Source organism: Ostrea edulis, chromosome 4 (assembly GCF_947568905.1).
Source record: "Ostrea edulis chromosome 4, xbOstEdul1.1, whole genome shotgun sequence".
NCBI lineage: Eukaryota > Metazoa > Mollusca > Bivalvia > Ostreida > Ostreidae > Ostrea > Ostrea edulis.
This window is the reverse complement of record NC_079167.1, coordinates 51,866,828-51,881,406: the sequence shown is the minus strand read 5'-3', so window position 1 is coordinate 51,881,406 and position 14,579 is coordinate 51,866,828. Positions and strand designations below refer to the sequence as shown.

The 14,579-nt window shown below is 37.3% G+C and overlaps 1 protein-coding gene and 1 long non-coding RNA gene across 2 annotated transcripts; one reads left to right on the top strand and one right to left on the bottom strand.

The window, feature by feature from the left end:
• Positions 1-4,338: 4,338 nt before the first annotated feature.
• Positions 4,339-5,613, bottom strand: LOC130054197 (uncharacterized). The gene is made up of 2 exons (XR_008802478.1): positions 5,115-5,613; positions 4,339-4,617 (listed from the first exon to the last, which is right to left on the bottom strand). It is a non-coding gene; the product is annotated as an uncharacterized LOC130054197 (long non-coding RNA).
• A 180-nt stretch (positions 5,614-5,793) lies between these two features.
• On the top strand, positions 5,794-9,493 carry LOC125670790 (tubulin alpha-1A chain-like). Its single transcript, XM_048906176.2, has 3 exons — positions 5,794-5,937; positions 6,302-6,524; positions 8,192-9,493. Exons 1-3 carry the CDS (start codon positions 5,935-5,937, stop codon positions 9,319-9,321), a joined length of 1,356 nt encoding a protein of 451 aa, XP_048762133.1. The 5' UTR covers positions 5,794-5,934; the 3' UTR covers positions 9,322-9,493.
• Positions 9,494-14,579: the final 5,086 nt, after the last annotated feature.

The following is a 14,579-nucleotide window of genomic DNA, read 5'->3' as shown; positions in this document are numbered from 1 at the left end:
TGAAAGATGATTTGAGAAAAACGGCAATTGATAGTATTCTAGGCTTAGTGTCTTATACTGCGCTTCTGTCCATCCGTCTGTGGGTATAAGGCTATGATCAATCTTTGTACATATTCCCAATGATTGATGGAAAAAGCCTATGGATTTTGGGTCAAACTTATACGGATCAAATCAAGATGAGGCTAGGATGACCTCGATACACATGTTCAACCATTGTAGAAGGGGTGCATCGTGAGAGGAAGGTGCTCGTTATTTCTCGAGCCCTTAGATGCATGTGAATTTAATGGAGTAAAAAACTACTACGGTTAGGATAATCAAACTAGGTATATATGTTCCCCATGTTCAGTGCAAGAGTTGCCAGATCACCTATTGTAAATTTTGGACATCTCCAGGATGATTTCAACCAAGTTTGCCATAAAGCATTAATATTGTGTGAAGGGGATTCAATATCTTAAACGAAGAGTCGTGTCCTTCTCAGCTAGTATTACATTGGGGTATTCAAGAAAAAATATTGTGATTAATTTAGTCGTATTAATAATGATATGCAAGCATCCCATTTCAGGTTCAATATTTAATCTCCTGGAGGGAGGGTCACAACATGGGGTCCAAAGTTTCACATCGGAATTAATTTTCTCGGGAGTAGCAGGGCCATGATTAGTCATTGATATGCCAGCATCGTCAAATTGTGCAGATTCGAGTTTCTTCTATGCCATGTGGTCATAGATGGGGGGATTCAAAGTTTTAGATGACAACAAATATAGGCAGGGAATTTAAAAAAAAATATTTTCAATGGTAGGGTCACACTAACCACATGGAAACATTTCCAAGTCACGTGGAATTAAGTTGCTTGTCTTTTCCCCTTAAATTATGAACCCTGTGGTTAGGGTAGGGCTAGGATTGGGGATCAAATTTTGCATAATGTATAACTACAGGGGGTGGGGGGGGGGGCAAATTGATATTGAAGCATTCTTATGGGTTTTTTAAATTCCAGTTTAGTTAGTTTTAAAAGTTGTGATTCTATTAGGTCAAAAAATTGTGTGAGATTGAAGATTAGGGTAGAAAAATCTATCATTTGAAGGACTTCGGTGAGAATGCGGCCCATGGGACGCTTGTTTGTAAAGAATAATGAATTTGCTTTTCGAGTATTGAGTAAAATTTCTTCAGTATCATATTGATCAAAGCTATTTTAGGACTAACATTTTATTGATACCCTCTTCATATTGAGATCTCGTGTATTTCAAGAATACTTTCGGACACCCCCCCCCCCTTTTCTCTCTTTTAAATCAAAGAATGGTTTATATATATAATTTTTTTTATTACAACTGCATTACTTTAATATATTGGACGGTATATTTTGCAGCATGAGAATTAGTCTTGTCTTCACCACGAAGGGACATAATGTTTATAATTTAAAGAAAAATTTAACAATGACAAAAACTTTATAAAGAAAGTAATTTTGTAAGCTACTTTCAGTTTATGTTTTTTGTTTCATGGAGAAAAATCATGCCTGTGTGGTAGTCGGGTGGATTTGATCGTCAGTAACCAGACAACTCAGTAGAACACCTGGATATCTAGAAATTCAGTGGGCCTGGGTTCGAATCCCGGCCTGGCCCATTGCATTTTCTCCCTTTCTGTTACATCTGGCAAATCCCGTGTTGCTGTTTAATAAAAAGGATTCGTGCATTATTTCACTCTTGAATCATCTATATTTAATACCTGTAGAACTTTAGCATCCAGATTGACCAGGTATAGATCACCCACCTGATTGGCAACCTGACATTGGGGAGCTTTATTGAAGCTGCGAGTTAAATTCACTTTGAAAGGGGATCTAATAGGAGATTGAAGGTATTTCTTGATACAAGTATAGTGGGAAAATTAACTATGTTAGGATTTTTTTTAATAGTTTGAAGCAACGATGTAAAGATATACAGAGATTGGTCTGAGTCGTGTGCAGAAATAGCTGTGCTGTAAATTGAAGGTGGATCTGTAGCTCTCTAGTTTGTTCCAATTTATTCATGAAGACTAACAGTTCGGCAGCTGCTAGTCAAAGTGATCTATTTCTTGCAAACTTTGGCATTGCGCTAATACAAGATTATCAAGCAATCTGGTTGAGCAGTGTTTTTGCATTCTTTTTCGAGACGAGATACAATGAATTGAGAGTCGTCCAGATAATGTGAAATGTATTTCAGTCGTGACTCAAAATAAACAATGACAAGTATTTTGAATTTAATTGAAATGGAAGTTTATCTGGAATCTGTTGACAGACTTGCACTGGGCCCTTTAATTACAACCGCACTTCATAGGAACAAGGGATTCAAATATGTTAAAATTTAGGACTATGCCATCAAGTTCCTTCACACCAAGTGGCCATCAGGTTCACATAATGAGTGCATAGGCCTGTACATGTACAACCCGCTCACCATAAGATTTTTTTTTAAAAGGGTTAAAATTTAGTCAAAATTAATATGCAAGCATCCTAATGTGTGTAATTTACCCCTTGATTCGGAGAGACGGAAAGGGACCACCGTAGGGGTTTACCCTTGCCAAACTGCTGTCCGGCTGAAATATTATGATAAAGTTGCATGCTTAAATTCCCATATGACGCCATCTTCGCAAGCCAAACGTTTGTGGGGAGCGAAGCGGACCGAAAACGCTTGGCTTGCGAAGATATGACGCCAGAAAAGTTGAGTTGTCCTTCTTTCTACACAATATAGATTTTGAAAGAAACATCAATTATGACATTAAGCTGCCTTATTATACCCCACACAATGAGGTGAGGTGGGTATAGTAGCTGATTTGTGCCTTTTTATAATTTGTCGTCTTTTCGTTATTTCGAGGCGAAAAAACGACAAACAAAAATACGCGACTTTTCGCCTCGAAATAACGAAAAGACGACAAATACAGGCGAAAAGACGATAAAATATAGGTTTCCCGTTAATTTTGCTGTCTGATTTTATGGGAATTCAATGTAAAATTTGCTGTCTGTTGTCCATAGTTATAATTACATTTACAAAGAAGGAAATGTCTAAAATTAAAGTTCTCATATGCTTGTATTCTACTAAAGAAATCTTTTTGTGTAAATATTATACCAGACATGTTGAAACAGGAGGTTGGGCAATTGGGGTGGGCAGGGAATCTGGTCTGTCCCCTTTTTACAATTTACTTTCCACGTTATTTGTACTTACAAATCCAATATTTTCTGCATGCAAAGTTTGATTGATTTGCCCCCCCCCCCTTTTTTTTTGTTGAAATTTACATAAGATTGAAAGCTTCCTGACATAATGTATAATGTAGATTGAATTTTTTTCAAATCATGGTCCCCAGGGGTAGGGTTGGGCCACAATAGGGTATCAAAGTTTTACATGGGGATATATATGGAAAATCTTCTCAAGAACAAAGGGCCATGATTATATGCAAGCATCTAAAGGTAGTGCAGATTCAAGTTTTACTTGGGAATATATTGGAAAAATCTTTACAAATCTTCTCAATGATTAGTCATATCAATATGCAAGTATCCCCAGGTAGTCCATATTGAAGTTTGTTCAAATCATGACCTGGAGGGGGCACAATAGTTTTACATTGTATATGGGAGTATATATAGGGAAACACATCTGAAATTAATACAATCTTTTAAAAAATGTCTTATTTACTCCTGGGCATCTGTCATAAAAACTTATAGTGAAGTTATTCCGAAAGTTTCTACCAAAATGAAATTCATGGCCTCTGGCTTAAGGGTTCAGGCCCAAAGGGCAGATCTATATGGATCATATAGGGTGCATATCTCTATCAAATTAGTGAAATTCAGGGGTTCAGGCTAAAGGGTAGTGTTCTACCTGGAAATTTATTAGATATTCTTCTCTACTCCTCATTATCTAAGAATAGAAAACAAACGGTGCATACCAGTAGTTATATTGAGCAAAGAGACTTGTATCAAAATTGTGAAGTTTGTGGGTCAGGAGTTCAGGCTCCAGTGAAGGGTTATAAGTCATATAGTGAAAATGCAGTTAATACTCTGGTTTCGAGAGATGTCCGAGTTATTTCCCTTTGGAGAACTCTTGTAAATAGTTTAAAGGCGCAAAACAACTTGTTTACATGAGGGAGTGGGACAAATATTCATCACTGCATAAGCGAATGTGCTCAGTAGTCAGTAAGTTTATCATACGCACTTTCATCACCCAATTTCGACTTATACACAAACTAAGTAAATGATAAGTATTTAAGGAGTAATTAAATACTTGGAACCCTTATTATATCCCATTAATATTATTTTGTTGCTCCTACCAGTCTTATATTACTTGCAAATATGACATTGTATTCATGTTTTCACTTAGTAAAACATTTCTTTTGATGGTAATTGTTTATTTCCTACATTAAATATTTAAAGAGAAGTCGATTTTGATACGTTTATCATCTTTCTCAGTAACTGCATGTTGGTCCACTCTGTCCCACTTAAGCACTCAATTAAAGTTCCACTAAATGCACCTCCTACACAGGAGTCTCAGTGTACTGGCCACCGTCCATAATGAATAGAAACAAATCGTCTATGCGTATGCCTGGAAAATTTATTCTTAAGTCAATGATTGGCATCATGTGACTTCCTCAACTTCATACGATATACTGTAATAAAACAAAACAATAATTGTAAACAGTGAATTGATACTGACAACACATATGATCATGTATAATAATAATTCAAACTATCCAAAAACTGAGTTCAATACAGAAAATTGCTGTTTATAACACAGACTGCACCAAACAAATAGTACTCTGATATAAATTACAATAAATATAAAGAGCATCTGTATTCACTATTGCACAACAAAACAGAGTTATTGCCCCTGAAGTTACAAAAAGTTTGAGTGCAACTAGTTTTCGCCTTATGTGCAAAAATAATCTACGCATGGTCTTACTATATGTCATATATATCTTAATACTAACATTGAATTATATTGCACAATACTGTAATTCTGTAAACATAGTTTGCATAAATATTCGGGACATGAACTACATACACATGTGTTTACTCAGAGAACATGCTTTATACACTATCAATTCAAATAATACACGTTTTCAAATAAATCTATGGAATGTGCTAATGTTCATCATTGTCTTACCGAATAAGTAGTTTCTCTAAGAAACGGCAGTTCAGTACAATGTCCAGTGAAACAGGTACATAATACTCACATTCTTCGCAGCGAGCTCGTGCATACACAAAAAAATATATGTGCCCTAAAAACTATGACGTAGCGCGCGGATAACGTGTACAAATTGGCGCAAAAATTTAAATGTAGATATTGGCTGCTACACTCAGCTCTAATCTTGAAACCGTCTTATTGAAACTGTAGAAATCTTTGTTCCTGAATACCAATCACATTTAAGAGCTACGTGAGTAGTGATAATGAGCAAGGAGGTTATGAAAGTCATGGCCCCTAGACTGGGAATCTTGACCCCATGGGAGAATATCACTTTTTTTTTTACAGTGTGCGTATCCTCTCATTTTCACATGCAGAATCCGTTATATTCACATGCAAAGTCCAATTTTTACATGTAAAGTTTCATTTATAGACAGTCCCCCTTTTTTAAATTGTAATTAGTGGAAATGCATGCTCGAACTGATTATTGAACCAGTGTACCGGATCAACCTTTCATTCTTTTAAACAGATTACAATTAGAAATCACTGAGTGTTTGCTCTATATTAGAGAGAGAGAGAGAGAGAGAGAGAGAGAGAGAGAGAGAACTTTCGGCCGATCTGTTGTACTATATTTACCGCTTGCCTCCGATATGACTAAATGTGCATAATCGGGGCCTATCGAGTATAAATACAAAATGATTTACGTCAAGCACCACCTTCCTCCAGACTCTTTGATTAGTCACAGACGAGGACTTAGTAGTTTAATTTGAGATTATTCTCATCCCCACTCTTGATTTTCAAAATGGTAAGTTATGTTTGTTTTTTCTCCCCATTTTTTATTTTAAATGAAGATCTTACTTTCTTTGCAGATTTTTTTTTTTTTTTTGGTTGGCCGGCATATTTTTATCTTTACATTAGGCCTTTCTACATTCTTCGACCCTTTTTATGTTAGTGTTAAAATATATGATTGAAGTTTGAATGAAAATATGGAGTCAACAATGATATGTTATCGTGATGTTAACATTTATAAACTATATTTATATAGATCTAATATTATTTCTGAGTTTAGTCAATAATGGCGGGAAAATATGCTAGACAACGCCCACGTGAAGAGTAAAGTAGCTAGATTATTTAGTAGAAATAAAAGTTGGTGTCTTTTTACATAACAGAGGGAATGCATCAGTATCCATGTTGGCCAGGCTGGAGTCCAGATGGGCAATGCATGCTGGGAGCTTTACTGTTTGGAGCATGGAATCCAGCCAGATGGTCAGATGCCCAGTGACAAGACAATAGGAGGGGGAGATGACTCCTTCAACACCTTTTTCAGTGAGACTGGTGCAGGCAAACATGTGCCCAGGGCTGTATTTGTTGACTTAGAGCCAACAGTTGTAGGTGAGAAAAATTTATATTATTTTTGGCAGCATTTCATCGTTGAAGGAGTGATTTTTAAAAGAGGTTTCCAGTATAACCATCCTTCAGTCTTGATTTCTTATATTTTGAAAAAGGCCCAGAGAATTACTTGCCACAAGGTTTAAAATAAATGGTACTGATAAAACATGCATATGTTACTATGTGGTGATGGAGAAAGCATGGCGGTTTGTCATGAGTGAACTTATGACTCATCATGCAAAATCAATGGTAGCAGACGGCAAAATGCAGCTGTTTTATTAACACAGCAAGTTTTACATTCCTTTATCTTGTAAAATGCTTACACAGCTGTAAAGTGTTCTCAGATGGGCTAGTGATAAGTTCCACATGTATTTATAAGATGGCTTTGCTAACTAGTTGAAAAACTGAGCATCATGATTACTCAGAAGTAATTATTAAAAAGTTGCAGAGGATGATTCATCTGCACTGTGATGCATCATTATTGATTTTATTCCACATTTATATATAATTGTGATGTCTGTACAATACTGGGAGGAATCGGCCATTTAATCGTCCCACAAGACCGTTCCAATGTTTCTGCATCTTGAAAATAATCAATATAATCTATTAAATAGAAATCATGCATCAATTCTACTGCCTTGGAACCATCCACTCTGGGGAAATTGTGAATAATAAACCCTACCGAGTACTAACTCCATTTTGATTGTCTACTGAAAACTTTTTACCCAATTCATTCACAAAAATTATTTAGATTATCAATAATCATTGATTATGTATCCTATTTGGTCAATTTTGCAAATAAGAGACAGTCAGATCATTACAAGTATGTAATGTACAACAAATATTTACCTACCAACTGCGATTTTTCTGGCATGTTACTGGAAATAAAAAAGAAGATTTTTTTTAACGTCACCTGAGTATTAAGTTAGCTTAGATATTCAGAACAGGAATTTTTTCTAGATTTTATAGCCCTTGGGACTAGTGATCCTGTTTAACTAATTGACCGATAAGGCCTATTAGCCTCTTGTTTTATTTAGATAATGCACTGATGATGCACATCTTCCAACTCGAAATTTAAAATGTTGAATGTATGTACATTGCTTAGTTAAATTTTTTCTCTCCAGATATTGTGCTTTTAGAAGTTGCACCACTAACTCTGGTAGTCTTTAATATTAACCACTGGTGTGAAAACAGTCCAGTTAAATCAAGCTATGGCTTCAGTCCAATGGGCTTGGACTTCTTGGTATAATTGACTTGCATTTAAAATGTTACACCCCAGGTAATGAGGATTGAAACGGGGACAATATTCATAATTTGAAGAGATAATGGAGGAAGTACTGGAATTATTCCTGGAAGAAATTTGACTGAAAACAAAAGTGTACGAAGTATTTGGTGTTTTATTTAGGCAAATTAACGTTGAGTCTAGTAATGTTTTATACTGTAAACAATCCTTCCCAAATGACTAGTTTTAAAAGAAAATCATAGAGACTGCTAGTGAGTTTCTATTTTAGGTTAAAGCAATTTGTCTCTCCAAATTTTGATACTGATAGTCTATTATCTAATATTCACTTCCCTGTGTCTAGTATTGTCATCCCTTTACGTAATCAAAAGCAGGAAACTTTTTACTGTTGTGCCTGGTTATTTTAAATAGTCCCTGTTAATACTTTCAGATGAAGTGCGTACTGGAACATACCGTCAGCTATTCCATCCAGAGCAGCTGGTGACAGGAAAAGAAGATGCTGCCAACAATTACGCTCGTGGACATTACACCATCGGCAAGGAGATTGTGGACCTGGTCCTGGACAGAATCCGTAAACTGGCAGACCAGTGCACAGGACTTCAGGGATTCCTCATCTTCCACAGCTTTGGTGGTGGAACTGGCTCTGGATTCACCTCGCTCCTCATGGAACGTCTCAGTGTAGACTACGGCAAAAAATCCAAACTGGAATTTGCCATCTATCCAGCTCCCCAAGTATCTACGGCAGTAGTAGAACCTTACAATTCCATCCTGACCACCCATACGACTCTGGAGCACTCGGACTGTGCTTTCATGGTGGACAATGAAGCCATCTATGACATCTGTCGCCGTAATCTGGACATTGAGCGCCCAACCTACACCAACCTGAATCGTTTGATAGGTCAGATTGTTAGTTCCATCACTGCCTCCCTGCGTTTTGATGGTGCCCTCAACGTAGACTTGACTGAGTTCCAGACCAACTTGGTGCCGTACCCTCGTATCCATTTCCCTCTGGCTACCTATGCTCCAGTCATCTCTGCAGAAAAAGCCTACCATGAACAACTTTCAGTCGCTGAAATCACCAATGCCTGTTTTGAACCAGCTAACCAACTCGTCAAATGCGATCCACGTCATGGCAAGTACATGGCATGTTGCATGCTGTACAGAGGAGATGTTGTGCCTAAAGATGTCAATGCGGCCATTGCCACCATCAAGACCAAGCGTACCATCCAGTTTGTGGACTGGTGTCCCACTGGGTTCAAGGTTGGCATCAACTACCAGCCACCCACAGTTGTCCCAGGAGGTGACCTGGCCAAGGTCCAGCGTGCCGTGTGCATGTTGAGCAACACCACTGCCATTGCCGAGGCCTGGGCCCGTCTGGATCACAAATTTGACCTGATGTATGCCAAGCGAGCCTTTGTCCATTGGTACGTAGGGGAGGGTATGGAGGAAGGAGAATTTTCTGAGGCTCGTGAAGATCTGGCTGCACTAGAGAAGGATTATGAAGAAGTTGGTGTGGACTCAGTGGAAGGTGGTGAAGATGAAGAGGGGGAGGAGTATTAAGAGACTAGTCAATTTGAGTGAGATTATTTCCTAGATCTGGAAGTCTTTTATTTTCAGCTATATTAGCTTGTGATTGTTGGTACATCATTCAACCACAAGGATCTAAATCTGACAAAGACTAAATTAAACCAAATGAAAACTGCTGACAATAAATTATCAAAATTTTCTGAAATAGTCTTTGATCTTTTTCTGGTGTCAATGTACAATGACGACACCACAGGCACCTGAAGTATGGATACTACTTACCCCCTCCCCCCTTTTTGAAATATATATATTGTGGCGATAACTTCTACGAAATGCGTGGATCCCATGTCTGTTTCATCCCTCTTTCGATTGATGTATTACGCCGGTTTCGAGATACGTCGGAGTTATTTCCCTTTGGAGAAATCTCGTACATAGTAAGGTGCGAAAGAATTTGTTTACACGCGGGAGTGGGACAGATATTCACATCACAGCGTAAGTGAATGTACTCAGTAAGTTTCTCATACGCTGTTTGATAACCCGAATTCGACTGATACACAAACTAAGTAAGTGATAAGTATTTAGGGAGTAATTAAATACATAGAATTCTTATCCTATCACGTTATCTCACCGGTCATATGTACCATATCCAAGATATTTCTTACAAATATGACATTGTTCGTATGTTTCCACTTCGGTAAAACATTTCTTTCGATAGTATTTAGTATTTCGCTCATTTACATATTTAAAGAGAAGTCGCTTTTAATACATTTCATCGTCTTCCTCGTTGGCTGTCTATCCACTCTGTCCCACTTACGCATTCAAAGTTCCACTAAATGCACCTCCTATACAGAAGAGTTCGTATCTCGAAACTGGCGTAATGCTTCACGCTTTTGTAAGCTTTAGAGATTGGCCTTCTACCGTTTTTATATTTTTATTAAACTGGTAGAAGGCCGTTCTCTGAAGCTTGCAAAAAGCATGAAACGATTGCATAAATCGAAAGAGGGATGGGAACAGGGGAATCTACACATTTTGGAGAAATTATCACCGGGAAGAAAATCGGGTTAAAAGTAATATCCTTACTCCAAGTGCCTGTAGATGACACTATCTAAAACGAAATTTTCCTATAATCATGATTTTCAAATGGATGTACAACATTGACTCAATTCAGTCAAATTGTCCGAGGAATACTTCATTAATTTGTGAAGAATTATGTTGAGTTATCTTTGCTGTTGTATCGTAAGGTCCCACTTGAGTCAAATGGATTTGCTTTCCTATAGTCCAGTTTGCACATTATCTACAAAAATAAGTCGAGCTGCTTCAAATCTTGAGCAGTAATCACTACATATTCTAGGAACATGCTATCAACTGGCTCGACTTGAATGGTATAAGCCTTTGATTAGAATTGTATCGTTACAAAGTCCAAATTTAGGGAAAGAATCGTATTCTTGAAAGATGATTTGAGACAAAACGGTAATTGATAGTATTCTAGGCTTAGTGTCTTATACTGCGCTTCTGTCCATCCGTCTGTGGGTATAAGGCTATGATCAATCTTTGTTATATTCCCAATGATTGATGGAAAAAGCCTATGAATTTTGGGTCAAACTTATACGGATCAAATCAAGATGAGGCTAGGATGACCTTGATACACATGTTCAACCATTGTAGAAGGGGTGCATCGTGAGAGGAAGGTGCTCGTTATTTCTCGAGCCCTTAGATGCATGTGAATTTAATGGAGTAAAAAACTACTACGGTTAGGATAATCAAACTAGGTATATATGTTCCCCATGTTCAGTGCAAGAGTTGCCAGATCACCTATTGTAAATTTTGGACATCTCCAGGATGATTTCAACCAAGTTTGCCATAAAGCATTAATATTGTGTGAAGGTGATTCAATAGCTTAAACGAAGAGTCGTGCCCTTCTCAGCTAGTATTACATTGGGGTATTCAAGAAAAAATATTGTGATTAATTTAGTCGTATTAATAATGATATGCAAGCATCCCATTTCAGGTTCAATATTTAATCTCCTGGAGGGAGGGTCACAACATGGGGTCCAAAGTTTCACATCGGAATTAATTTTCTCGGGAGTAGCAGGGCCATGATTAGTCATTGATATGCCAGCATCGTCAAATTGTGCAGATTCGAGTTTCTTCTATATCATGTGGTCATAGATGGGGGGATTCAAAGTTTTAGATGGCAACAAATATAGGCAGGGAATTTAAAAAAAAAAATTCTTTTCAATAGTAGGGTCACAATAACCACATGCAAACATTTCCAAGTCACATGGAATTAAGTTGCTTGTCTTTTTCCCTTAAATTATGAACCCTGTGGTTAGGGTAGGGCTAGAATTGGGGATCAAATTTTGCATGATGTATATGATGTATGACTACAAGGGGGGGGGGGGGGGGCAAATTGATATTGAAGCATTCTTATGGGTTTTTTTTTTTATTCCAGTTTAGTTAGTTTTAAAAGTCGTGATTCTATTAGGTCAAAAAATTGTGTGAGATTGAAGATCAGGGTAGAAAAATCTATCATTTGAAGGACTTCGGTGAGAATGCGGCCCATGGGCCTCTTGTTTGTAAAGAATTTGCTTTTCGAGTATTGAGTAAAATTTCTTCAGTATCATATTGATCAAAGCTATTTTAGGACTAACATTTTATTGATACCCTCTTCATATTGAGATCTCGAGTATTTTAAGAATACTTTCGGAGCCCCCCCCCCCTTCTTTTTCCCTTTTAAATCAAAGAATGGTTTATATATATAATTCTTTTTTTTATTATTACAACTGCATTACTTTAATATATTGGACGGTATATTTTGCAGCTTGTCTTCACGAAGGGACATAATGTTTATAATTTAAAGAAAAATTTAACAATGACAAAAACTTTATAAAGAAAGTAATTTTGTAAGCTACTTTCAGTTTATGTTTTTTGTTTCATGGAGAAAAATCATGCCTGTGTGGTAGTCGGGTGGATTTGATCGTCAGTAACCAGACAACTCAGTAGAACACCTGGCTATCTAGAAATTCAGTGGGCCTGGGTTCGAATCTCGGCCTGGCCCATTGCATTTTCTCCCTTTCTGTTACATCTGGCAAATCCCGTGTTGCTGTTTAATAAAAAGGATTCGTGCATTATTTCACTCTTGAATCATCTATATTTAATACCTGTAGAACTTTAGCATCCAGATTGACCAGGTATAGATCACCCACCTGATTGGCAACCTGACATTGGGGAGCTTTATTGAAGCTGCGAGTTAAATTCACTTTGAAAGGGGATCTAATAGGAGATTGAAGGTATTTCTTGATACAAGTATAGTGGGAAAATTAACTATGTTAGGATTTTTTTTAATAGTTTGAAGCAACGATGTAAAGATATACAGAGATTGGTCTGAGTCGTGTGCAGAAATAGCTGTGCTGTAAATTGAAGGTGGATCTGTAGCTCTCTAGTTTGTTCCAATTTATTCACGAAGACTAACAGTTCGGCAGCTGCTAGTCAAAGTGATCTATTTCTTGCGAACTTTGGCATTGCGCTAATACAAGATTATCAAGCAATCTGGTTGAGCAGTGTTTTTGCATTCTTTTTTGAGACGAGATACAATGAATTGAGAGTCGTCCGGTTAATGTGAAATGTATTTCAGTCGTGACTCAAAATGGACAATGACAAGTATTTTGAATTTAATTGAAATGGAAGTTTATCTGGAATCTGTTGATAGACTTGGACTCGACCCTTTAATTACAACCGCACTTCATAGGAACAAGGGATTCAAATATGTTAAAATTTAGGACTATGCCATCAAGTTCCTTCACACCAAGTGGCCATCAGGTTCACATAATGGGTGCATAGGCCTGTACATGTACAACCCGCTCACCATAAGATTTTTTTTTAAAAGGGTTAAAATTTAGTCAAAATTAATATGCAAGCGTCCTAATGTATGTAATTTACCCCTTGATTCGGAGAGACGGAAAGGGACCACCGTAGGGGTTTACCCTTGCCAAACTGCTGTCCGGCTGAAATATTATGATAAAGTTGCATGCTTCCCATATGACGCCATCTTCGCAAGCCAAGCGTTTTCGGTCCGCTACGCTCCCCACAAACGTTTGTGTGTGTGTGTGTGGGGGGGGGGGGGGGGGGGGGGGGAGGGGGGGGGGGGGGGGGGGGGGCGAAGCGGACGACCGAAAACTCTTGGTTTGCGAAGATGATCTGACGCCAAAAAAGTTTGATGATGAAGTAAGAGTTGTCCTTCTTTCTACACAATATATATTTTGAAAGAGACATCAATTATGACAATTTAAGCTGCCTTATTATACCCCACACAATGAGTTGAGGTGGGTATAGTAGCTGATTTGTGCCTTTTTATAATTTGTCGTCTTTTCGTTATTTCGAGGGGAAAAGATGACTATACAAAAAGACGCGACTTTTCGCCTCGAAATAACGAAAAGACGAAAAATACAGGCGAAAAGACGACAAAATATAGGTTTCCCGTTATTTTTGCTATCTGATATGTTATGGGAATTCAATATAAAATTTGCTGTCTGTTGTCCATAGTTATAATTACATTTACAAAGAAGGAAATATCTAAAATTAAAATTCTCTGATATTTGTATTCTACTAAAGAAATCTATTTGTGTAAATAATTATACCAAACATGTTAAAACAGGAGGTTGAGCAATTGGGGTGGGCAGGGAATCTGGTCTGTCCCCCTTTTTACAATTTTTACTTTCCACGTTATTTGTACTTACAAATCCCATATTTTCTGCATGCAAAGTTGTTTTTTTCTTTCCCCAAAGTAGTACATTGTAGTGAAAGGCAGTAAATGTTTGAAGTGCTGAATTGAAGAAAATGTGTAATGAACTCACTTTTGCCCCCCCCCCCCCCCCCCCCCCTTACGATTTATAGGATATTGAGATTTGGGCAGAAGTACCCTATATTCATTTTTTCTTACTTGTCAAGAAATTTATTGCAAGTGTGAAATGAACTCCAGCTTACCCCCCCCCCCCCCCCCCCAATAAAAAAATAAAATAAATAAAAAACTGTACATCTCAATACCAAGAATGAATTGAAACTTTTAAAGAGTTTCCTTCAATTGGATAGATGTTTAGTACTTTTGAATTTTAATGATTTTATGTCCAAACCTAAACTAATTTTTCTTTAAATGATGAATTCAGATATAAGCACCGACGTCACTTCTGTAAGTTTCCACAAAATTTTAAAATAGCTGAAATTCATGAATGCTTGTAAGCTAACACTTAAACCCGTAATCAATTTTCTTTCCTTCTGTGTAATGACATTGTACTTCG

Excerpts from the sequence above, each read along its gene's own strand:
- LOC125670790 (XM_048906176.2), top strand. Across the intron at positions 6,525-8,191 it reads CTTAGAGCCAACAGTTGTAG|ATGAAGTGCGTACTGGAACA; the intron begins GTGAGAAAAATT and ends TAATACTTTCAG.